Source organism: Tupaia chinensis, unplaced genomic scaffold (genome assembly GCF_000334495.1).
Source record: "Tupaia chinensis unplaced genomic scaffold, TupChi_1.0 Scaffold000355_1, whole genome shotgun sequence".
Taxonomy (NCBI): domain Eukaryota; kingdom Metazoa; phylum Chordata; class Mammalia; order Scandentia; family Tupaiidae; genus Tupaia; species Tupaia belangeri.
Window position 1 is genome coordinate 14187021 of NW_006159850.1, and position 25869 is coordinate 14212889.

Below are 25869 nucleotides of genomic sequence, written 5' to 3' on the forward strand. Positions count from 1 at the left end.
GGGGGGGAGAGGGTGGATGAATGAAGACATGAACCCCGCGGGGTTGAAGGAGTCATGAGGGTGAGGAACGGGCGGGTGGGAAGGGGCTGTTATTATCATTTTTTAATTTTAAAAACAAAAAACAAATCCCCAAATCCGACCCCCTTGGTTTTCCTCAGTAAGCATTTTCAACAAGGTCACAAATGCAGGGGCTCTATAGATTTTTGGCTCCACACCATATTTCAGGCTGCCTTTAAAAGCCGAATCTTGGCGCGGCTTCAGCGGAGCCCGAGGAGAGGGAAAACTAGGGCACTTCTGTGCTTTGAGAACGCGCGGGATCCAGGTCAAGGCCCCCCAGCGCCGCAGAGGCTGAGGGACACCCCCCTGGGCCCAACCTGAGGACCCCCTAGCCCCTCCTCGCCCTGGGTTTCCTTCTGAGCTTGGATCTCAACTGGACTGAAGTCCTGGTACCTGTCACCTGTCTGCCTGCCCCTCGGACTGCAGCCTTGGCAAGGGCGGCAGACAGCTCTTGGCCCTCATTTGTGCTCAGGGCTGGCTCTTCTGGCACTCCAGGACATTCGCAAGATGGGTTGCTGTGTGCAGTGAAGCCCTGACCCCTGTCCCTCAGCGAGGTGAGCTCTCTGGGTACACGCTCCCCGGCACACATGTCCAGACCCTGCAAACGTGCTCACGCGTCAGCCCGGAATGCCTCCCCTGGCACCTGCCCTGCACATGCCTGCCCGGGCCTCTGAAAGAAGGCCACATGTGAGAAGATTTCCTGGGCCGACGAGAGCCTCGGTTTCCCCCTGCTGATCCCCAGGTCCCTGTGGCCACCCTCTGGCTGAGCTCTCATGGCCTCTCTTCAATCCTGCCTCATGTCTACATTCTAGGGCATGTGGGGACAGCACTGAGTGGGCCCTTCGGGGAGGTGTGAGCCTGCACCCACACACACGGGGAAGACGACACAAACGCATGGCCCTGGCTGCACTTCCAGCTTCCTGCGGGGCATGTGCTGCCCTGAGACGGGCCCCCCGGGTGAGCCGAAGGCTGCCCACACCCACCAGCCGCCTCTGCACTGCCTGCTCCTCTGTGGCCCCTGGGAGGTCGCACAGACTGCTTCATCCTCCCCTGCCCCCCTGGAGGAAGGAGGACCTGACTGCTGGGAGGGCGGGAGGAATAGGCAGTTTAGTGACAATGTGCCCACGAGCCCGTAACCTCCTAAGAAACCACAACATGAGAAATACAAGGAAAGCCCAGCTACTTTGAAAAATCACATTGTGTGCTGTGTAGATGTGAGTGAGTGTAAATGAGAAATCATAAAATTAAAAACAAAATAGGGGGGGGAAAGTGAACAACGAGGCTCTGAACATTCTAGTGTTCAGGAAGGGAGAACACCCTTATGTCACAGGGACGGAAGCTCCGGAATGTGGGCCCTTCCAGGTCGTGCCTCCCTCTGTGTCTCTTCATCTGCCTGTTCATTTACATTCTGTACAACAAAATGGTGGTTGTAAGTAAAAACTAACAAAAAAAAAAAGTTTATATTACTATTTAAGAAAAAAGAAACACTGATCACCTAGACAACTTTAAAAATAAAGAATATCTATCCATAAAATGTCTATGTTCACTAGTGAAGGGCCGGATGAGGTACTCAGGGTAGAAGAAGCTACAGCGTACACAGCAGAGACAGACTGGAATCCAGAAGATACAAAGAACTTCCACAAGGCAGTAAGAAAAACACTGAGCGCTCAGCGGGAAAGTGACTTGAACAGGCTCATCACCACCAAAAGGCCACCAGGGAACGAGAAGTTTAGCTTCATTAGTCATCGGGCAATGCAAATTAAAGCACGAGGTGACAGTACTGCATACCTACTGGAGTGGCGAGAATGGAAACTGAGGATCAGGTGCTGGTGAGGACGTGCCGTAACTAGACGTCCACACGGCGAACAGGGGTGGAAACGGGCGTGAGCACCCTGGAAGGTATCTCTCAGAGCTGAACGCAGGGCTGCTGTTAACGCGGCAGTTCCTAGCAGGAAGGTGGGTGCAGGTTCACCAACAGACAGAGAATGCTCACAGCCCCCTTATTCATGATGGCGCCGAATGAAAATAACCCTCGTGCCCACCCATACGAGAACAGATAAATAGGTGTGTCTTCATACAACGAAACACGCTACCGAAATGTGAGCTATGCTCCATCCAGCACAGAGGACTCTCACAACCTAATATGGATCAGAAGAAGCCAGGCTTTGGAAAAGAGCACGAAATAGATGATCCGATTTATATAACATTCGAAGGCAAGGAAATGAACCTGTGGCGTCAGAGGGCAGGACAGAGCTCCTTGGGTAGGAGCAGTCACAAGGAGGGGACATGAAAGTGGCCTCTCGGTGCTGGAAACATTCTTGATTTGCGCACTGGTCACACGGGTGTAGACAACTGGCAAAAATTAATTGAGTTGCAATGCAACTTCTGATCTGTGCACTTTCTAATAGTACGTTGTCTTTTCTGTTTACATTTAAAGAAGGCATTGTGGGCATCGAGCCACAGAGGCAGGAAAGGCGGCCATACTGCTCTGATCGGAAGGAGAGGAGACAGATCTGGGGCACTGAAGCCAGAAGTGTGACATGGTTAAGAAAGGGAGGCTTTACCGGAGACAGCACAAGCGGGCTGAAAGTCAGTCAGAGCTGCTTGGCACGCAGAGGAGCTTCCAAGACACACTCTTCCCTGAAGCAGCCGGAAGAGCCAGGAGTCCGGTTTGGACGACTGATCTTTCTTTCCAGGAAAAGGAGGGATATACAAACAAAACGCCTGGGGTCAGAGGGCCCAGCTGGGGCCCTGGTTTACTGATCACAAGGCTGAGGGTGAAACGGAGACACGAGTGCCACCACAAGGCTAAAGGAGATGGTCTCTGGGGAGCAACAGGGAGGATCAGATGGCCCTGGGCGCAGGGCCCGGCCATGCTGGGGCTGGAGCCGGGGCACGTGGCTGGAGCTAGGCAGGCATGTATGGTGCCCCTTTGAGGGAATGAGGAGGAAATGCAGAACTCAGCACTCAGGGAAGCCGTGTCCAGGAGGACAGGTGGTGGATCAACACGGGCTACACAGCACGCGGGTGGGGGACCACGAACAGCCAGAGCCGACCGAGTGCGCTGAGTCCGCCTCGCCTCACAAAGGGCGGGCGGCCAGTGCAGAGGACGCCAGTGACTGTCCGCAACGAGGGGGCACGAGACGTGGCCTCGTGAGCAAGTCAAAGGGAGATTTAGACCAGACACATTCGCTGTCAAAGCCGGGAGTTCCAAGGAGATTATGTCAGTTAAACAGAGACCGGAAGTAGGCCGGATTATGGATGGGCTAGAGCATGGGGGGCTGGGGGCAGAGGGGGAAGACAGTGAAGGACACACAGCTTCGCCCAGCATTCGAGCCTGCCTGAGGGGTTGGCACGGTGGGACCTGCAGGAGCCAGGAGGGGGAGCGGGTGACCTCAGGCAGGCTCCGTAAGCACTGGCTGTTAACCCGGGTGGGAGGGGGATGCCACCAGTGAGGGCTGAGACCTCCAGGGTCCTGGCTGCCAGGACTGGGTGAGCCCGGAGTGTGGGAACCAGGAGACACGGACTCCTTCACTGCATGCTAAGCCCAGTCTGCTGTGCAGGAGGGTGCCGAGTCTCTGGGGGAATGACCAAAGTCTCAGAGCCCTTCCAGTGTGGGCTCTGGACTGGTGGACCTGGCACTGCTCTGTGGACAGGACTGTGACTCCCACAGTGCTGGACTGGACCTGCACGTGGCCCTGAGCCCACTGCCGGTGCTGGCAGCTGGCACATCCTACACCCACCTCACCATCCTGGCCATCGCTCTCCCTTCCCCACGACACAGACCCACGTCTAGGGGGGAGACCTGGGTTCTGGGATCGCTGGATGTCTACATAGCACCCCTGCAGATCACAGCTTGATGCCACAGATCATGGCCCAGGGCTTGGGGTGAGGGAGCTGGGGCTAATGCTCTGTGTGACAGGAACATTTCAAAGAAAAGACCACAACAGACCCGAAGCCCACCTTCTCCTGGGATTCTCCTACTCAATTCAGCCAACTGTTTCTGCTCTATTTTTAAAAGATTTTTACCATAGGGTATGTGCCCTCGCCAGAGACAGAGACAGAGAGAGAGAGAGGCAAAGTGAGAAATCACCCCTCAGGGAAAATGGCCATGCCACAATCCCTTCTCCTCCATTCTCCTCTCGGGATTTTGGGCACCCACGCATACAAGTGCCCAGTGTGATTTTCCTGCTGCTGGGTTCGGGACTTGAACTGCAATCAGCCATGTGGGATCCAGTGTGTTAAGCACCATTCCACTTGCTAGTCCCTGAAACAACCGACTTTCATAGAAAGTTCCATATTGTCTTCTAGGGTCCTGAGAGCCTCTTGGATGGGCCATCCCAGTCCAGCTTGGAAGAGGCATTTGGCCTGTCCAGTGCCCCTCCCTGTTTCACAGGGGCCAGGGTGGCCATCAGAGGCGGGATTCAATGCCACGGCACCCCCAGGCCAGGCCCCTCCCAGGGCAACCACCACCTGCGTGCCAAGATGGCGATTCCTCCTATGAGGAAGGGTAGCAGGTTTGGACAGCCTTCCATAAAATGCACGTGACAGAAACCCTCTGGGTATTCTCCTGAAGGCAGAGGCCAGGATGTGGGTGTGTGGGGGTCTGTGATCTCTGTCACTACTTGGGAGGAGAGAAGGGAGACTTGGAGACTCACACAGGGGTCTTCAAGGGCAGCCCAGAGAGACCTGCACTGCACGGACACCGCATAAAAGAAAGATGGGCCTTCCGCAATGGGCGGACAGGGCACTCTTCACAGCTGCCCTTCTAGAAGGTGCTTAGAAACACTTCAAAGCTAAAGACACCCATTTGTCCGACCTGGCTGATCCAGCCCTGTGCCAAAGAGGCAGGAGGATGGAAAATGACTTGCAGGGACTGATTCCAAACCTGCCACCATGTTTTAAACGCTACATTATGATACACTAGCGACTTGCGAGCTAACCAAGCTGTCTGAGTTACCCATGTCAAACCTTCCATGTTTCCTGGCATCCTGAGGTAGGGGATACACAGGCAGTCGGATGCAGAGAGTACTGCGGGTTCCATCTGGAACGGCCTCTCTTGCTTCAGAAAGAAGTTCGTTACCGAGTTCTCAACCCCACGACAGTCCCTGACCATCACCCCCAAGCCCTGCGGCTGCCTGAGCCTGGGGCTGGAGGAGCTCCTGCTTCTCAGACGTGCAGCCTACAAAGTACTTTTAGGGTTGTCTGGAGGGGCTGACAAGGTGTGAGCACCCACAGGATGAGGAGCCCCGTGACGTGTGCCCGTGTGGTGGCATGGGGGTGAGGCACGTTCCCACGAACCTGCTACTGAGTGGTCCCCTCCACCACAAGGGCTCCTGGAAACAGCTGGCTCAGTGGGTAGATAGCTGCTTGGGCTACGGGGGACAGGGGACACCTCTCCCTCTGCCAAGTTCCCCTGTGCGCTCCAACCTCCCACGATCCCTACTCAAAATTAGCAGACCCTTGAGCCCTGGGGACCCTGGCCTTGGAGACTCTGGGGCTTTCAGGGCACAGGCACTGCTCCCCTCTGGCCAGCTCACCCTCCCTGCACCCCCAGTTCTGACCTGTTCAATCCCTGCCTGGCCTAACGAGGCCCATCATGTGGCTTCCACTTTCCAGAAACATACCTTCCTGCAGGTGTAACCAGTGTGTGCGACAGTGTGGGGACTGCCTGGAGGAGGCGAGCAAAGCCAGCATCCCTGCCACCCCGGGGCAACACGGAGCAAGAGCGCTCCATCTCACATGGCTCTGTGCTGGGCGCCAGTCACCTCGCCACCATCTGGGGACCATTTAAGGCAGACTAGCTTGTGCTTCCTGAATTCCGCCCCTCACAAGGACACCTTTTTACCTTGGAGGACGTGACCCTTTCTCCCAGGCCATCTTCTTCTTTTTTAATAATGTATTTATTTAATTGTATGTGTTATCATTATTTTTAATTTGACCAGAGACAGAGAGAGAAAGGGAAAGTGAGAAAACAAGTCACCAGGTCCGGGACTCGAGCTGGGGTCGGCCACGTGGGAATCTAGCACTTTTAACCACCATGCCATCTGCTGGCCCCGCAGGCCATCTTTTCTGTGGGTCACACTGGGCCTCTCGGGCCTCCCTGTCATGCACATTCCCGCAGCGTCATCTCCAATCAGGATACTAGGAGCCAAGAGCTGGCCGTGCAAAATGCCTTCTAACTCCTCCATTCCGCATCACAGCAGAAGCACCCCAGCCTGGCGCAGGGGAGAATGGTTGTGGAAAGCTCCAGAAAATATTCACGTGAGGTGTTGGGCAGACCTTAATTAAAACCAGCAAGGGCAGAAGCTTCTGAGAAGGAAGTAAATTCCCTGGCAGAATTCCTCCAGCCCTGTCCATGTCCTGTCTCTCCCCACCCCGCAGCAGGGGACCCAATCGATATGGCTACAGACTAATAACAGATCCAACCCGCCCGCATTCTGGGTGTGTGGATCAGGCCTCTTCTCGCAGGCAGACTCAGGTTAGTGCGATTTATTTTTATTCTGAGCAAATGAGTGCAATCCATTAGAGGGGCGGGAGGAAGAGGAGCGAGGGGGACCTCTCAGAAGGTCTCTTTTGTAAGCTGGGGCCTGAGGCAAACGCACTTTTCTAAAATGCATATTCCAACCAGGGATGCGGGTCTGGCGGGTCTGGCCACTTTGCCCTGATTCCTCTCCATTAGCCAATGCCCCCTGGCAGGTCAGGTGGCCAGTACAAAGGCTCACAGGGGGATGGGGTGTGCCTGATGTCAGATGGACTTCAGAGACGGGAAGCCCAGGGGATGCAGAGCATGAGGAAAGGAGCTGGGTCTGGGAGGGGTCAGCGGTGTGGACTGCAGGCTACCCCAGACGCCGCAGAGATTCGGCCCAAGCCAAGGGCCCGATCTCACGGGGCAGAACGCACAAGGCCAGCAAAGTGGAACTTTCCAATTACGGCATGAAAGAGCACTTCTTCTCTTGAAGCCCTCCCCTCAGTCCTTGCAATTAAAAACAAGCAGTTTCTAGTGGCTGACCTTTTCTCTTGAAGCCCTCCCCTCAGTACTTGGGATTAAAAACAAGCAGTTTCTAGTGGCTGACCTGCCCCACCACCCACCCCAGCAGCCAATCAACTCCCCACTGCACCTATCTCCTTTCCCAGCACGAGAGCTCTGTGCGCACCCAGGACACCGAGGAGCAAGGGCGTGCACCGGGGCCAGCCCTGCTGCACTGGAGAGGCTGCTCAGCCTGGCTCCGGGGGTGATGACCAGAAGGGACTAGAAGCCTCATCACCGGCTTCTCCGGGGTTGGGGCTCCTGGAATTAGTCTCACAACCACTTCCTCCTTCCATCCTCTCCAAACGCCACCTCATCGCAGGAGAGCCCCTCTGCCCTGGAACGGTGCTGGGGGCCTCGTCTCCCATTACCCAGGCCAGAGCCCCTGCGTTCCCAGCACACTTTGCTCTGAGAACTGAAAGCACTCTTTGGCAAGTCCTCTTTGCAAGGCAGCAGGGAGGAAGAAGAGGGGAAAATGCACATCGAGGGAGCCAGAGGACGGCTGGCCCGAGGGCCCTGCTGGCAGGCAGCGTGGAGTGTCTTCAGACGTGCTCACTCCCAGCACAGAAGCCGGCCTTGTAAAGATCACAGCTGCTGGGGATGCCGGAGTTCATATCACAGCCTATCAAAGAGGCTGGCTTCGCTCCCTCCTCTGCTTTTCTACTGAGTATAAGTGGGACGGTTCAGGGAGAGACAAGGCCGGGGCTTGTTCTGCCCGCATTAGCATGGAGGGTGGGCAGAGGCTGGAGGAGGGCAATGCACACCAACACCTACCTCGGGCAGAGTTGTTTTAGTGGGGCCGGGCCACTGGGGGTGCGCTGGGAGCTGGGGCAGCAGCTCTTGGCACAGAAGGCCTGATTCTTTCACCTCCTGCGTGGCTCTGGCTCCCCCTTCCCACAGACCACCGTGGGAGGCCGAGGCCGTGTCAGGAGGCCAAGCAACAGCTCCTCTTTATCCGATGCCAGCAGCACGGGGCCGAGCACGCACACTCTTACGTAACCCCACTGCAAAATGAAGGGCCGGAGTGGTTACCCTCTCCCTTTCCTGGGCAAAGCAGAAAGAGCTGGGAAGCGGGCCATGTGTGAGACACGGGGAGCTGGGGTCTGAACCCATCGGATGCCAGGAGCTACCCTCCTGAGGCCCATCTGCCCCACTCCTGTGCAGGCCAGGGGTGCTGTGGGGATGCCGGAGCAGTCGTCTTACAGCACCCTGACCAATGCATCCCTGCCTTTCCGCCATCTGAGGGAGTGGCACCGGCCTGCCCCGCCATGGCACACCCTATTGGCGGTCTAGACTACCAGAAGCCCCCTCCTCTGCTGTGGCCCTTTGATGCACTTTCTGATCGGGTAGGCCTGTCCCCTCCCACAACTCAGTCCTCCAGCCCGATCCCCAGGGTGTCCTCTCTTCCACTCAGATGGCCAGTAGCTCTGACCCCCTCCACTTCCTGGTCTCCACTCCTGCAGCTCAGCCTCACGGGCTCCCGCGTGGCCCCCAGCAGATCCTCTCGGGCCTCCCCTCCCTTACCACCTCCCTCTGTCCACTGTCCCCTCCTCCCTCTCTGGTACTTCTCGGCCTGCTTCCCTGGTTTCTTCTCTAACCATTGCACACTGGCGCTCCCCGGGGCTCAGCCTCAGACCCGTTCCTTCTCCCTGTGCACCCGCCGCCGACTCCCTAACGAAGCTCCACAAGGCAGAACCACGGAGCGGGGTGCCTTGCTGAGCTGTGTCCAGCACACATCCGATGGGGGAACGGACGGATGAAGAACCGTGCCATCCACACCCACATGTGTATCTGGACCCAAGGTCACCGTTCAGAGAGTCGGATGAGGCAAACTGCTTCTTTGACATCTTCTGATGTCCCCAAAGCAATTCCAACCCGAATGTGTGAGCCTTTTCACTCCAGTACTCTTCTAGTGCTCCCGCCTCGGGACGGGCACTACTGTCCTCCAGCTGCTTAGATCAGAGACCGCGGTGTCATTCCCAGCTTCCTCCGCCCTCACCGCTCATGCCATCAGCCACCGGTCAATTCTATTTCCCATGAAGCTCTCAGTGCTGCTTCTCCCGGCTCCTATCAGCACCTCCTAGTCTTCCACACGCATCCGTCCTGCCCCCCCCCGCCCCCCCGGCCCCCTTGACCTTAGGAACCCTGGCCATGTCATTCCCTTCTCGAGCTGCCATGGTGACGTCCCACTGACCTCTGGGTCCCACCCCTTCAACTCTCTGATCCCGGGACCATGTCAGTTCAGGCTGCTCCCCAAACACCGGACCACTCCGATAACCCCTCCACGCCAGAGTTCTCATGTCCTTGGCCAAAGGCAGGCCCAGAATCTTCTCTAAGCTTCTCCCTGGTCTAACCAGCAGGGATGACAGCCACGTTGCAGGACATGTGTGTGGGGTGTCTGGGCTGTTCTGGAAACTTCCGCCTGGCCTCGTTGCGAGCCTGGAGGAGCGCGTGGCCCTGATCTAGCTTCCACTGGCCTGAAAGTGACACTGGGCCATTCTTCTGGTGACCTTGCTCTCTGGAGCTGAGCAGGAGGCAGGCCTTGAACCACTGGGGTTGGCGCCCTGGAACTGTCTGGTGCTAGGTCCACACACCGTAAAAACCTGGCCCTACTGACCTGGGCCAAATCCTGTGCCGGTGTCTGGGCCCCGGAGTGCAGTCCCATGTCATACTCCATCTGGCCACCTGCTTTCCTCCCCAACAGACAATGGCATTTCATGAAATGATATTTCACCTCAAGGGAAAACAGCATCTCAACCAGCAGAAAATGAATGAGGGTTTTTGGAAACTGTCAACACTACCCTGCCTCATGTCAGCAGTAACCCAGTATGAAGGGGGAAACCTTCTTCATATAAGAACAGACATGAAGGTCAGAAAGGGAAAGCCAGCGGCTGCTCAGACACCCTCATGGCGTGCAAATGGAAAGCTGGGCTGGATGAGGGGGGGGCGGCATCTGGGCTGACCTGATGATGAAAGGGCCTCTGACTTCCAGGAGCTTCCGTTCGCTGCTGCACCTCGTCCCCTCCTCCCTCTCTGGTACTTCTCGGCCTGCTTCCCTGGTTTCTTCTCTAACCATTGCACACTGGCGCTCCCCGGGGCTCAGCCTCAGACCCGTTCCTTCTCCCTGTGCACCCGCCGCCGACTCCCTAACGAAGCTCCACAAGGCAGAACCACGGAGCGGGGTGCCTTGCTGAGCTGTGTCCAGCACACATCCGATGGGGGAACGGACAGATGAAGAACCGTGCCATCCACACCCACATGTGTATCTGGACCCAAGGTCACCGTTCAGAGAGTCGGATGAGGCAAACTGCTTCTTTGACATCTTCTGATGTCCCCAAAGCAATTCCAACCCGAATGTGTGAGCCTTTTCACTCCAGTACTCTTCTAGTGCTCCCGCCTCGGGACGGGCAGTACTGTCCTCCAGCTGCTTAGATCAGAGACCGCGGTGTCATTCCCAGCTTCCTCCGCCCTCACCGCTCATGCCATCAGCCACCGGTCAATTCTATTTCCCATGAAGCTCTCAGTGCTGCTTCTCCCGGCTCCTATCAGCACCTCCTAGTCTTCCACACGCATCCGTCCTGCCCCCCCCCGCCCCCCAGCAACATAGTCACCTTGACCGTCAGGAACCTGGCCATGTCATTCCCTTCTCGAGCTGCCATGGTGACGTCCCACTGACCTCTGGGTCCCACCCCTTCAACTCTCTGATCCCGGGACCATGTCAGTTCAGGCTGCTCCCCAAACACCGGACCACTCCGATAACCCCTCCACGCCAGAGTTCTCATGTCCTTGGCCAAAGGCAGGCCCAGAATCTTCTCTAAGCTTCTCCCTGGTCTAACCAGCAGGGATGACAGCCACGTTGCAGGACATGTGTGTGGGGTGTCTGGGCTGTTCTGGAAACTTCCGCCTGGCCTCGTTGCGAGCCTGGAGGAGCGCGTAGCCCTGATCTAGCTTTCACTGGCCTGAAAGTGACACTGGGCCATTCTTGGCCCTGATCTAGCTTCCACTGGCCTGAAAGTGACACTGGGCCATTCTTCTGGTGACCTTGCTCTCTGGAGCTGAGCAGGAGGCAGGCCTTGAACCACTGGGGTTGGCGCCCTGGAACTGTCTGGTGCTAGGTCCACACACCGTAAAAACCTGGCCCTACTGACCTGGGCCAAATCCTGTGCCGGTGTCTGGGCCCCGGAGTGCAGTCCCATGTCATACTCCATCTGGCCACCTGCTTTCCTCCCCAACAGACAATGGCATTTCATGAAATGATATTTCACCTCAAGGGAAAACAGCATCTCAACCAGCAGAAAATGAATGAGGGTTTTTGGAAACTGTCAACACTACCCTGCCTCATGTCAGCAGTAACCCAGTATGAAGGGGGAAACCTTCTTCATATAAGAACAGACATGAAGGTCAGAAAGGGAAAGCCAGCGGCTGCTCAGACACCCTCATGGCGTGCAAATGGAAAGCTGGGCTGGATGAGGGGGGGGCGGCATCTGGGCTGACCTGATGATGAAAGGGCCTCTTTCTTCCAGGAGCTTCCGTGAACCTCTTGAGAAGGTTGATCATGAACTTATAGAAGTAGGAGTTCATGGTGGGAGTGGAAGGAGAACATTCTAAGCCTTTGGTACCTGTAGAAAAAGGGACAGAGCCAGCGTTTATTCTGATGGTGTGTTCACAGAGCAATGAGAACCAAACAAAATATAAACGATTTGAAACATCAAAAAGGTGTGTGTGTGTGTGGGATCTGTGTGTAACACGATGAAGGAAAATCTTGTTAAGTATTAAGGATCAACAGAACAAAGGGCAAGACTTCTACCAACTACGTATTTTCATGACAATGAGTGCTATAAAGAAACCATACGTGGATGGCAAGTATTTTTACACCAAAATAAACTCCAACTCTCATTCCATTTTTCTGAGAGTTTTTGAGGTCTCCTGGTACAAGGAAATATGATACTGTTTCCTACAAAAGGACCATTTACCTGCCCACCCCTCATCGCGCCCAGACTACTTAGGGAACACCTCTTACCTGTAAGGCCCTGCTGGCAACCATGTTTTTTTTTTTTTTAAAGAAGTGTTTGCCTTAGGGCACATGCGCTTGCTGGAGAGAGAGACAGATGGTAAGATGGAAAGTGAGAAATCACCCCTAAGAGGGGATGACCATGCTGCAACCCCTTCTCCATTTGTCTCTACGGATTTTGGGTACACACGCACAGGCGCCCGGCATAATTTTCAAGCCATCGGTCTGGGACTCAAATTTTGGCCAGCCATGTGAGAGTCCAGCGATTTAACTGTTACGCCATCTGCTGGTCCTCCCCGCCATGACTTTAATTGCCAGAGGATGCACATGCTTACCATAGGGAGATGGAGAGACAGAGTGACAAGACAGGGAAAGAAAGAGCCCCCTAATAGGGCACGGTCATGCTGCAATCCCTTCTCCTAACGATTTGAAACATCAAAAAGGTGTGTGTGTGTGTGTGATCTGTGTGTAACAAGATGAAGGAAAATCTTGTTAAGTATTAAGGATCAACAGAACAAAGGGCAAGACTTCTACCAACTACGTATTTTCATGACAATGAGTGCTATAAAGAAACCATACGTGGATGGCAAGTATTTTTACACCAAAATAAACTCCAACTCTCATTCCATTTTTCTGAGAGTTTTTGAGGTCTCCTGGTACAAGGAAATATGATACTGTTTCCTACAAAAGGACCATTTACCTGCCCACCCCTCATCGCGCCCAGACTACTTAGGGAACACCTCTTACCTGTAAGGCCCTGCTGGCAACCATGTTTTTTTTTTTTTTAAAGAAGTGTTTGCCTTAGGGCACATGCGCTTGCTGGAGAGAGAGACAGATGGTAAGATGGAAAGTGAGAAATCACCCCTAAGAGGGGATGACCATGCTGCAACCCCTTCTCCATTTGTCTCTACGGATTTTGGGTACACACGCACAGGCGCCCGGCATAATTTTCAAGCCATCGGTCTGGGACTCAAATTTTGGCCAGCCATGTGAGAGTCCAGCGATTTAACTGTTACGCCATCTGCTGGTCCTCCCCGCCATGACTTTAATTGCCAGAGGATGCACATGCTTACCATAGGGAGATGGAGAGACAGAGTGACAAGACAGGGAAAGAAAGAGCCCCCTAATAGGGCACGGTCATGCTGCAATCCCTTCTCCTCCACCTCTCCCTTCTTTCAGGGTTTTGGGCATGTATTTGCAAGTGCCCAGTGTGTTTCTCAAGCCACTGGGTCTGGGATTGAACCAGGCAGTCAGTCATGTGGGCATCCAAAGCTTCAATCACCACGTCACAGGCTGGCCCAGTTTTTTTTTTTTTTTTAAGCAAACGTACCAAGATTTCAGTACATTGAATGCACTTGGACTTACTTAGGCCAGTTAAGGACAAACGACAGGTACAAGAGCATAAAGCAGTGAGAGGCAGGAGATCGCAACAAGCCCATGAGCGGTAAACCCAAACTCCTCCCCCAGCATCGCAGAAGAGGGGAGTCATGCGCATGCCCACCAGATTAAAGCCAGCGACGGGCGAATGCTCCACAGCGTTTTCATCTGCACCTAATGTTTTCAAATCGAACAGTCTTCCTTCCTTATCTTCAGGCAGAGATGCTCTTTCAGGGCGGCACTTTGAACACTTTCTAAGTCCTGAGTTGGCTTCATAACCAGAAGCACAAACGTGTCCCTCTCTGATGTGTCCCAGCTGGAAACACACTGAGGGCCAGATCTGCCACCTCCTGGGTCACCCCTGCACACGTTCCCCTCTGTAAGCTCCCAGCAGAGGGGACAGGGAAGGACTGACAGAGTGCTCCTGCGGTCCCATGTAGGGGGTCTAGACCCCCGGGGATTCTGCTCCTTCCTTCCTAGAATTATTTATTTAATTAAAAACATATTGTTATAGGGTATGTGCGTGTGCAAGTGAGAAAGCAAACCTCCAGGTCCGGGACTCGAACTGCAGTCAGCCGTGTGGGAGTCCAGCACCTTTAACTGCCACACCACCTGCTGCTCTTCCTTTCTAACAGAAGCTGCTCCTAACCACACCGCTAGACGAGGTGACTGGGATGGTAGGAACCCGCACGTGGTCTGCTCAAGGCACTAACAAGGTATCTCAGGTAACGCTGCATTGAGCAATAGTTCACAGATCACAACAGTCACCCTTTTAAAGAGCACGATCTAGGCACCAGCAGATGGCGTAATGATTACGTGTTGGACTCCCACAGAGTTGACAGTAGTTTGAGTCCCAGACCTGGTAGCTTAAAATTCACACTGGGCACATGCGCATGTGTGCCCAAAATCCCGAGGGGAATGAAGAAAGGACTGTGCTGTGGCCATTCCCCTCAGGGAGTGATTTCTTGCTTTCCCTTGGTCTCTGTCTCTCTGGCAAGAACACGTGCCCTATAGCAAACATCTCTCTAAGAAACAGTACAATCCGGTGGGCTTTTGAACACTCACAAAGCTGCACATCAATCACTGTTAATTCCACAACATTTTTATCAACCCCGAGACACCCTGTACCCATTAGCAGTCACCCCACTTCCTTTCTCCTGCCCCCGAAAACCACTCATCTACTTTGTCTCTCCGGACTGGCCTATTCTAGACACTTGATACAAACTGAACCTTACGGTACATGACTCCTTTCCCTAAGCATGTTGTTTCCCAGGCTCATCCGTGTTATAGCATGACCAGTTTCTTCCTCGTTTTCACGGGTAATCGTTCGTTGTATGGTCCAGACTTTGTGTGTCTGTTCATTAGTTGGTGGGTATTTGGACGATTTGCTTTCTTGCTATTATCAATAATGCTATGAACATTCATGTACATGACTTTTTGTGTATGGACACGTGTTCGTTTCTCCTGGGTGTACACCTAGGGATGGAACGGTTGGGCCGTGTGGGAACGTACGCACAGCTTGTCAGGAAGTGCTGGGTTGATTTCCGTAGTGGTCGCTCCATTCTGCATTCTTACCAGCAATGGATGGGGTTCCAATTTCTCTGTTCTCCTCGACACGTGCCACTTTCTGTCTCTCTGATCATAGCCTTCCTAGTGAGAGTGGTACCTTGGTGTGGGTTTGACTAGCATTTCCCTAATGGTGGGACACTGATGTGCTTATCGGTCGTTCGTATACACCCACCTTGTGTCCATTTAAAAATCGGGCAGTCTTTTTATTGTTGGGTTATAAGGGTTCTGTAATACAACTCTCTTTTTTTAAAACAATTGTTTTAGATTTACTTAAGATTATTATTATTTAAAAATTTGCAATAGGGCACACATGCTCAGCAGACAGAGAGAGAGAGGGAAAGTGAGAAAGCAAGTCTGCAAGTAAGTCCAGGACTCAAACCACGGCTGGACATGTGAGCCCAGCGCCTGAACTGCCATGCCACACCCGCTGGCCCAAGATACAACTCTCGTAGCAGATACGCGATCTGTGGATACTTCCTCCCTTTCCCTTTCTTAATGGTGTATGTTAAGGTACAAACATTTTAAATTTTGGTTAAGTTGAATGTGTCTATTTTTTCTCTGGTTGCTCATGCTTTTGGTGTCAAAATTAAGAAATTATTACCTAATACAAAGCCATAAGATCTCCTGGTGTCTTGGATCTAGCCTTTGTTCATTTTTGTATTGGTACATAGTGTGAGAAAGGGGTCCAGATTCTTCTGCACACAGATGGAAATCTATTGGGTCATCAGAAAAGTCATGATGCATTTTTGCATAGAAAACTATTTCATGACTTTTCCGATGACCCAATAGCTGTCCCAGTATAACAGGACATCCTAATTGCTACCGTTTACTGAGCACTTACTACGTGCCATACATGTCTAAACCCACACACACAGTACTCAACGCAACCCTCAAAATACTCCTATCTATGCACAGAGAAGTTAATGAGGCTGAGAATTTTCCAGCCTAATTCTCAGAGCTGATGAGTGAAAGTCTTCGAAGCCACGTTCTTGGCAACCCTGCCAGGCTGCCCATCTCCTGGGCACTGGTGTTGGGGCAGGTTAGGGCTCCACAGGTAAGGAGCTGGGCACGGAGGTGGAAGATAGCACAAAGACCGAAGTCAAAGTCCTGCTAAGCCGAGACTGAGGACCCAGCGATAATGACATTGCCAAGAGCGGTAGACACAGCAGCTGGCCACAGCCCTCCAAGAATTCAGGGAGGACACAAGGGGAAGCGGAGTGGCCAGCCCCTCTGGTCCAGGAGCACTGGGGAGTTGCAGCTTTCTCCCTGAGCTGGGCAGGGGACGGCCAGGCACCGGCATGAACCAGTCCGGAGGCAGGGGCTCTGGGAACCACACCTCGCTGTGGGAGGCCACGTCTGCTCCCAGAAACATCGGCCCAGATCACAAAATGTGAACACGTGTGGGACCCGCCAGGCATTACTTGTGAGTCTCACAGAGGAGCGAGTGGCCATGGGCTGGTTTGATCACATAAGTGGCCAGAAAGCCGCAGCGACACTCTCCTTGCGGGAGTCCTGTCCTTTGCCAGCTCAGACTCTTCCAGGTCCCCTCACGGTCTTGTGAGAAGTGGCTGGAAACCGGAGAAGGCGCTGTTTTGTTTCCCTGCGGTGGGTTACTCTAGGAAAACTCCTCTCCAGGGGCCACACCTCCGACTATAATCCCCAATCCCGAGGACCCCACGGCAGCTCGAGAGCGATGATGGCGAGCCCTGGGTGAGAAGCCCAGTTCGAGGGCAGGCCTTGTTCAACTTCTTGCTGTTTGGATTGTGCCGTCCTGGGTCCCTGCCTGGAACAGCCTGGCTCGGGAGGTCCCGAGTGACTCTGGAATGGCAAACAGTGTACTCCCCCGAGGGGGCTGTTTGCAGAATCAAGTGTCACATTCCTACAGCCTGAGTTACCCCAGGCCCAGCTGGGGCCGGCTCTGAGGAGGAGGCTGCAGATACAGCTCCTGGAGCTGCCCCGTCTCACGGCCCCCACATTCAGGAGATGGATTCGGGCCCCACGACATCCCAGCTGGCAGGCACGGGCCACACACCCCCGAGCAGGGGCCCAGCTTCTGAAGGCTCCTCGGCCCCTTCCTGCTTCTTTACGCCCACTTCCATCCACCCCGTTTCCAGGCCTAGGGCCACCTAGGCTGCCAGATATTCCAAAGGACAACATGGGCACAGCACAAGAAGTCCTCCCTGACTGGGGCCACCTGGGGCCAGTCTCCCTTCCTGAAGGGCTGGGTGCCTTGGGCAGGCACGGTAAGGGGTGCTGGGCTTCTCTGGCCTCACGGGGGCAGTAGGAAGAATGCGGCATGATGCCTAAGCCTCAGTTTGCGGGTGTGCAAAGTGGGGGCAGTAAGAGCCCCCGCTAGAGACACAGCACGTGTAATGACCGTCCTGGGGCCTGCCATGCACTTGATAAACGGAGCCGCTTTTCTTAGCAAACGTCCCGCCTCCAGGCATGGGGCAGACTGCTCTCGTTCTGCGTCTCGGAATGTGAGCCTGGGGCTGGTCTGGAAACGTCTGCATGGCGACCTCGGAGGCAGGACAAACTCGGTGCCCTGGCTGGGATGCTGTGCAGAGATGCCCGCACCCACGTCAGGGTGGAGACAGCCCCTCACAGTGGGCAGGCTGGCTAGGGCTGGCAGCAGGGAAGGGCTGGGCCACTCTGGGTGCCTTTGGGGCTCCTTAGCTACGGCCTCTCCTCTGGACCCAAAATGGACTCAATGTCAGGGCTGCACAGTGGTCACAGTGGTCCCTGGAGAAGAGGCCTTCGGCGAGAAGGGGGAGGTGGCAGAGCCACATCAGCGGGAGGCCCTGTCAGGTGATTCGCGCTCACAGTCCAGTGGGTGCTGGCAACACTATGCCGCTTGGCTGTGCAGTGCTGTCGCTGTCTAGAGACCGCCAACTGGAAGACGCAGGCTGCGCCCTGCTGGGGTGGCAGGAGCCTAAAGGAGTTGCCGGGCCTACCTGCAACCATTGGGGTGGACCTTTCACCTCCCAGGATCCTACCCTCTAGAAAGGTCACTGCCCCTGATAGGAGGTGCCTCCTCAGGACAGGGCAGGGCAATGTAGTCCTTTCACTGCAGGGGTGTGGTAGGGAGAGGGACACACCCTATGGGGGGGCGGGGCCATCAGGGGTCTAGCCTGGGAGGGCTGGACAAGGAGGGGGAGCTGTCTCAGTGCTCCCTGCTTCAGCCCCTCCCCCCACGCTCATCAGCTACCTAAACACCCCTTCGACCCAGGATAGAGCCTGCGAAGAGATGCCCAGGGGAGGAGGGGGTGCAGAGAACAACCCCGCCCAGGACCGTTGCTATGGGACTGACAGGCCCCAACTCTCCACTGTGCCACCTCCCGCCTCCCTGATGCCTGCTCCTCCCTGGGGACAGCTCATGGCATGCTTAACCAGGGCAGCCTGGAGGCCACAGAGCTGGGATGGCTGCTCACGCCCAGTTCAGGGCCTGTCCTCCCTGAGCTCTGAGGCGGTCCTCGGTGGTGGTACTGCCAGCCCCGTCCCCCAGGCCGCTGGAGATGGGGGTGTGGGCTTCTCTGGATGGGGATCAGGAGGGGGGGAGGATGGGGTGGAACCATGTGGCTGTGTCTCAGGAGAAGGTCCGGGAGGGTGGGGTTCCCCAGTCCTGCAGAGGTGGGAGGGCTGCCCCAGACTGATGCTCAGCCAGACGAGCATTTCAGGGCTGGGCAAACGAAGAGCCTGTGTGCTCTGGCAGGGAGTTCACGTGCCCGCCTGCCGGCTGGGGCCGACACATGTACAGGGAGCAGTCCGTATCCATATGCAGGCCAGTGGGGTGCGGCTGGGGAGCAGGCCCGCAGATGCCGCTAAGTGGAACCTGATGTGGCAACGGGAAGGCTGCAGAATGGCTCGCACAGCCTGCTCCGGGATGTTTTGGATTGAGTTTTGTGGCTGTGACGTGACGGCACCTCACATGGCAGGATAAAAATAGCTCTGGCCTCAATACAGGCGCAAGCTACAGTTCAACAGAACCAGATGTGAAAGCGTGCGCCGCCCAGCTCGGGCCCAGCCAGGTCCCCCTCCAGCCCCCCGCCTCCTCCCTGCTCTAGCAGCACCGGGATCTGCCGCCCCGAGAACCCGGGAGAAGGGCCAGAGTACCCAGAGCACCCGGAATCCAAGGGACCAGAGCAGATGCAGGCCCCAGGGCTGACTGGCAGGATGGGCTGCAGTGACGCCTTGTCCGAGGCTGGCTTCTGTCTGGGGCCATGGCGGGGACAAAGGGCATGATGCTGGCATGGAACTAGGGGGCGCAGGGCAGGGTGGGGGCAGCTTCCCCACGGAGCCCGGTGGCCGTGAGAGACAGAGGCCATGCAGGGGCTGGGAGGAGGCGCCCGTCCGTGCTGCGGCGACCGCACCCCTGGGCGCCACCTGAGTGGCACTTTCTTATCTGTTGTCAGCCCACGTGAGGTGGGAGAACAGGAGCCCGTCGCCCACCAGGAGCCTTCCAGCTGCTCACTCGAGCAGGAGAGAAGCTGATGGGCTGCAGCCGGCCCCGGAAGGATTCTAGCTGACTGCAGGGGGGTGGGGGCGGGAGGGCTGGGGCAGCAGGGCTGAAGGCTGGGGGCAGCGCAAGGAGGACGAGGAGGAAGAGCAGCCAGGGCCGCCTCCCACCGATCCACGGGACCGACGGCGCCTGGCTGCGGGGCACTGGCTCTGCATCTGGGGACAAGGGGGGTCTGGGCATTGCGGCCAGAGGATGTCCTCCTGCCAGGGGTGCTCAAGGAGCCCGGACTCACTGCTGGTGACCAAGTGAGCGGTTCTGGTGCCTTCAGGCAGGTCAGCGAATTCTGAAAAAGGGTACTTGACTGTTCCTGGGTCCCTGAGGCTGGGGATTTAGGCCCTGTGGCCCGAGAGGGCGCTTCTCAACTGACAGGAGCACACACCGACCTGGAGTCTGGGCCAGGCCAGCGCTGGTGGCCGTTACGGCGGTTTCTGGGCAAAAGGCCCCAGAAGTGGCTTTCCCAGCTTCTTCTAGAACATGTTTCTGTCTGGGGACATAAGAGGCTGCTGACCTGTGGCCACACTGGACTGGGTTACGAGACCCCAAACCGAATCAGAACACTTCATTGCTGTGCGTTGTCGGAGCTGGGGTGGCGATACCTCAGACCAGCGACCCCTGCAGGGGACACTGAGATAAGCAGTTTTTATCCCACCAAGGATGGGCTCCAGGCAGGAAGGGCGGGCAGGAAAGACAGGTGGGGGTAAACGTCAGGTCTGGGGCCACCTCCAGCCCCAGGCTGTACACTGTGGCTTGGCCAGGATCCTGATGGCTCGGGCAGCAGAGGTGTCCTGGCTCCAGCATGGTCTGATCCCAGAAACCAGCTCTGGCCTGCCCAGGTCTGCCCAGGCTCGTGGCTGCCCTTTCTTCCGAGTCTGGGGGGGCGCTCTGCAGGCTCCTCCAGTGGAGACAGGGCAGAAAGCGTACAAAAGGAATAGAGTCACAGGACACTGCGGGTGGAGGCGGGAAAACCAGCACCCCTCCTGTGGCTTCTCAGAACTGCCCAGCCAGGCGGCTCCCTGTGACTGCCCCGAGGTAGCTCTCCTCCGCAGCCTGGGGCTCTCCCTGGCAGGAACAGAGGTGGTGGAGGGGGCATGCCCTGGGCCGCCCACGCGGCTCTGCCCTGGAGGAGAGCGGTTTACGCTGGGGCTGTGGCAGAGAGAGGAAAATCCCACGAGGGCGACTCTGCCTCGCGGGGGCCCAGGGACCACTGCGGTGGCGCATTTAGGCCAGCGCAGCAGCCACCCAGGCGTGTGACGGGTCTCGCTTCCCCACTGCTGCATGTGATCTGCACCATTAGGCTTTACAGCCTCAGCGCGCAGGCGGGCCGCTTCCCTACAGATGCCGCTGACTTCGTCTTTGCTAGGCTCCCTGCCTCCTGTGCATTCCAGAAAGTCCCTTCATGCCTCTGGGGCGACCTGCCCTGAAGGGACCTAACCCTGCAGTCTGCAAGTTCTCAGAGATGTGCCCTGGAGAGCAGAATCCAAACAGGAAGAGGGTCTGGCCTCATCCTCACCGTCCATATGCACAGCCAGACCCAGACAGATAGAAGGACCCCCCCGCGCGCCTGGGAAGCAATCTCGGGACAGCAGCCGTGCAGGAATTAGTGTCCACTTCCTAAACCCTAGCCTCGCAGCCTCGGGGCCTGCGGTGCGCCCACCAAGGCAGGGGAGAGGACAGGGCAGGACAGGACGCACTGGGGCTGCCCGTGCTCTTCTGGCACTGGTTTGAGCTTGACCTTTTAAAATCACAGGACTGTCTGTCCAATCTGACGACAGCTGTGGATGTGCACGTGGATCTGCCCGGAGGTTCTCACACTCTGGGCACCCACACGTGGGTCTCAGGTTAAGATCGCGTGGCCACGGGGCTGTACATTCTCGAAGTAGGAAGCGTCTGTGGCCACGGGCGCTCCTGCGGTGTTCTTTCCAGGATGGAATTTCTGCCCATCTGGTGTACTCTGTGGTTTTTCTATGAATTTGGAGTGAGTCCCTGGCTGATGTGAACTAGTCTGACAGCCTTGGAGAGCGGGGGCAAGAGTCCAAGAGTCTGCCACCTCGGGGCTGGCCCTGTAGCACAGCAGTGAAGAGGAAGCTGGATTCCCACAAGGTCAGCCAGGGTTCAAGTCCTGGCCTCGGTGGATTGAAAAATACGCCAGGCACGTGTCTAGGACCATGCCAGAATGGAGAGCTGGCGAGAAAGGACTGCGGTGTGACCAGGCCCATGGGAAGGGGCTGACACTCTTTATGCTCTGAAGTGCACATGCACAATCTTACTGATTTCTTCTTCCACAAGAAGGCCCAGCGGCTCAGCCTATCTTGGCGGGGCCAGGTGCTGGGGTTCAGACATTTTGCCAGAGAAGTTCCCCACCAACCCCAACTCCAAGCGCCTAAAAGGTCTTGATGCCCGCACAGCCTTCCATGGCCTCCTGCACCAGGCCCTGTGGCCCTAGGGCACACCCCCACCTTGTCAGCACTGCTCAGCACCCTCAATAGCTTCCTGAGCCACCCCTCCCTCTGCTAGCAGAAACCCAGAGCAGTCATTGCCTTCTCTGTGCCGGGAGGATGGGAAAAACACCTCCAGGTGAAGGTGCGGAGGCCCTGGGGAACGAGGGTGCCTTGCCCTCACCCTGGGACTGTGCTGCCTCAGTTTTGTGCTTGCCCAGTCCAAGGAGAGACGATGCTATGGAACTGCTCCCTGGGGAGGTGAGCTGAAGGCTGGCCCCGACCCTTGCAGGACACCTTCTTGCAGTTACTCCCCTGTCCCCACACTCTAAGAAAGGATCTGTGTTCCTCTCCCTGGCCCACTGGGCTTCCTCCACCTCTCCGGGTTCCCACACTCAGTCTCTGGTATTCCAGGACCTCCATGCTGACTTGGGGACACAAGAGGGAGAGTGGGCCCCTACGCTGAGGGACAGAGGATGGGAGCCCCGCAGGGGTCTCGGGGTCAGGATGTGGGAGCCACTTTCCCGACCATGGCCAGTGGCTGCCAGGAAGAAACTGGACTCATGGCAAGGCAACATCTGGGAGACACAAGGGGGCTGGGCTGCTGGGCGAGGCCCTCGCTCCTTCCCGTGCCAAGTCAGAAACAGCTGCAGGTGGTCCCCTGACAGGCCTGCTCCGAGGGGTCCCCTGGTCTCAGGCCTGGGACCAGCATGGTGGGGGTGCTGCTGAAAGGCCACCAAACCCAGGTGACACTGGTCTTCTGCATCCAAGGCTGGGCTGACTTGACCTGGCATGCACTGGGTCATCGGGGAAGTCATGACACATTTTCACACAGAAAAATATGGCCTGGCTTTCCCAACGACCCGATAGATGCCCGAGGGCTCTAGACAGGCACCCCAGGCAGACATGCGAGCCCTTCCTGCCCACTTGTGTCCCTGGCACTTTCTGGGATGGCACGGATGAAGGGAGGCGGCATCTGTCTGGGAGGAGGGGAGTGGGAGGGTGCAGCCTGGTGTCTGGAAGGAAGCGAGGGTTGAACCATGGCCACCTTCACTCCCAAGGACGGCCCAGAACACCCGTCTTCTGCCCACTGTGTCGTGGGCTCTGAGAAAGAAATGGCTGCTTAGTCTTCTCCCACCTGTGAGACCCCAGACCAAGCCCTGGGTTCCTGCCGGGAAGGCACTGCCCGGGTGCTGACCAGCCGACTCGGAGGGCTTCCGCTTAGCCAGTGGCTCAGGAGCATCAAAAGTGCAGGAAGACGAGGGGAAGGGGCTGAGGGGCTCCATGGGGGCTGCTGGAGTGTGGGTCAGGGAAGGCAGGGAGGCGAGGTCTGTAGGCTCAGGGCCCTGCGGTGGCAGACCACTGGTAGGAAACTCACCGACCCCCACACCCTGGCAGAGTTCCAGGCTTGCGAGTGACACAGACAACCACCTGGGCCAGGCTGGGACTTGGCACTGACACCTCAAGGGCCCCTGAGGCCGGAACCATGAGGGTTACTCACCGGGAGTGTTGAGCAGGCCAGCTCTGCCAGGCGTGGGCACCTGAAGCTCTGCGTGGCTGGCTCGGAGGTCAGGGCCATCGAGCGGGTCGGGGTCGTCAGTCTGGCCTGCAGGGGAGGAAGCAATTTCTGCCAACACTTCCAGATCCTTCAGGATGACCTAGGGGAGACAGTGAGGCATGAGCGGCGAGGGCAGAGGAGCTAGAGCTACCTGCAGCATTGGCAGGAACCTGTGGACCCCAAGACCAGGGCAGTGAGAAGCCCTGGAAAAGTACGACAGAGGAAGTGGGGTGGAGAGAGACGGTAAGGGATGGGGCCACTGGGCAGGGCAGGTGGAGGAGCTGGAATCTGAGACCCGGGAGAGCTTGCCGTGACCACTCCTTTCTGGGCAGAGTGAGTGCAAGTGAGTGTGTCACAAGGTCCCCAGGCCCTGAGAATCGGCTCCCCCTCACACGGCATCCACCTCCCCTGCTCTTCAGCTGGCACAGAGGGCCAGCAGGGGCAGAGGCCAGCCCACCACTCAACTGCATGGGGTGGGGTGGGGGGAGGGGCCGGATGTGCTTGGGTGGGAGAAGCCTCACCGTGTGCACGTGAGAGTGAGTGTGAGTGCGTGTGTGTGTGTGTGTGTGTGTGTGTGTCCTGCTGTGTGGGCTGCCCAGGCTCCCCTGCCACCTTCAGTTCTCTGCACTCCTCTGGCAGAGAACTCATCCCACTGCGGCGGCTGCTGCTCTGTCTGCCCCGTACTCATCTCCTGCCTGAAAAGGGGTCGTGTCTGCTCCATCCACAGGTGTACCCCCAAGGCTGTCCCCAGCACCTAAACATCAGGTGAGTGGGTGGGTGACTGCCTCTCCGTGGGTCACACCGAGCCCAGGCCAAGAATGGTCACTACCACGGAGGCGCCAAGCCTGGACCAGTGGAGCTGGGCGGCAAGGCCACAGCAGCCCGGACAGTGAGAAGACAGATGGAACCCGGGAACTACACGGCCAAGATGAAGTGACTCGGTTCTTGCTTGGGATAATGAAAATGTCCTGCAGTGGCACTTGTGAAAGCTTGCAGCCGTACTAAAAACCAGTGTACTGCACATGTGAGAAGTGCAAACCTTATCTCAAAAAAGGAGGAAAAAAAAAAAGGAGGAAAAAAAAAAGGAGGAAAAAAAAAAGGCTACCCCTCCTTTGTTTTTTTTGAAGTTTTTTAATTGCCAGAATGAGAGAGAGAAAGAGGAAGAGACAGCATCAACCCAGTGGCGCATGGTCACACTGCAGTCCTTTCTCCGCCCCATCAGGATGGCGGGCACACACACCCGGTGTGTTTTATGCTGTCAGGGCTGGGATTTGAACCGTGGTAGGTCATGTGGGACCCAGTTCCCTTAACCACTGTGCTACAGGGCCTGGCCCCCTACCCGTCCTTAAAGCTTGGACGTGGCTCCCACCCACGCAGAGAAAGTGCCAGTGCCCAGTGGCCGCTGCTCCTCTTGGGTTCCTCTGCCAGCCCGAGCACACCCTGCTGAGGTCCCCTTTGCCTGCCGGTGCACTTGGGCCCCTCGGACTTCTCCAGATTCATGTGTCCGACACACGACCTCCCCACAGTGTACACTGGCTCATCCAGGTGGGACCCTGCTCCTTCTCACACAGGTGCCACCTCCTTTGTCCCTCCCCACTCGCAGGCACTGAGACGTTCCCTGGAACCACCTGGGCCCCTGCTCTGTGCCAGAGGCTTCGCTGGCGCTGGGGCTGTGGAGGTGAGTCCGGCGGGCAGACAGGGCAGTGAACCTGTCACCAGCACACACAGCCCTTGCCAGGAGCCACCACGCGCCTGCCCTCCGTGCCGATGTTGGAATCTCATTTCCGCTGCTCTCGAACATTCTTATCTACTGGCCTGTGGGAAACGGACCCGCGGTGGCTGGAACACGTGGCTGATAAGCAACCCCATCGGCAGGCAGGAGCAAGGGCTGTCCCTGCACCTTGGAGAAGAGCATGGGGTCCTGGGTGGTCCAGGCCCAGAAGCAGGGGACCTAGGCCTCTGCTCCGAGGAGGAGGAGCCTCTGAAGGCCCTTTGCCTCAGCTATGAGAGGACCAGAGGGAGGCGGTGAGGACGAGGACGCAGACAGAACGGCAGTGACGACAGCACAGCAAGGTGCGCAGAGGACGGCGCCCCGATGCCATGTGACTTCCAAGCACGTCACTTTCTGAAGGTCCAGGAGTTGGGTCGGGAGGTATTAGGAGGGACGACATCCGAAACCAGAGAGGCGAGGATTGGGCCGCCGGTTCCTTCGACAGCTGCCCACAGTCACGGTAGGTCCACTCCCACTCTAGGCGGTCACCAAGAGACCTGCGGATACGAGTCTGGGCAAGCCCCCCCCCGGAACGTTTACGG

At 56.7% G+C, this 25869-nt stretch overlaps 1 protein-coding gene across 5 annotated transcripts in view; it reads right to left on the bottom strand.

The window, feature by feature from the left end:
* Positions 1–25869, bottom strand: part of VAC14 (VAC14 component of PIKFYVE complex) — a 121614-nt gene that overhangs the window by 31118 nt on the left and 64627 nt on the right. For all 5 annotated transcript variants that reach the window (XM_006152660.3, XM_006152661.3, XM_027773513.1 and 2 more), the window contains exons 13-15: positions 23500–23656; positions 11625–11706; positions 10050–10101 (exon numbers count right to left, since the gene is read on the bottom strand). In XM_006152660.3, coding sequence (XP_006152722.1) covers positions 10050–10101; positions 11625–11706; positions 23500–23656 — 291 coding nt within the window. The remainder of the gene's footprint in view (positions 1–10049; positions 10102–11624; positions 11707–23499; positions 23657–25869) is intronic.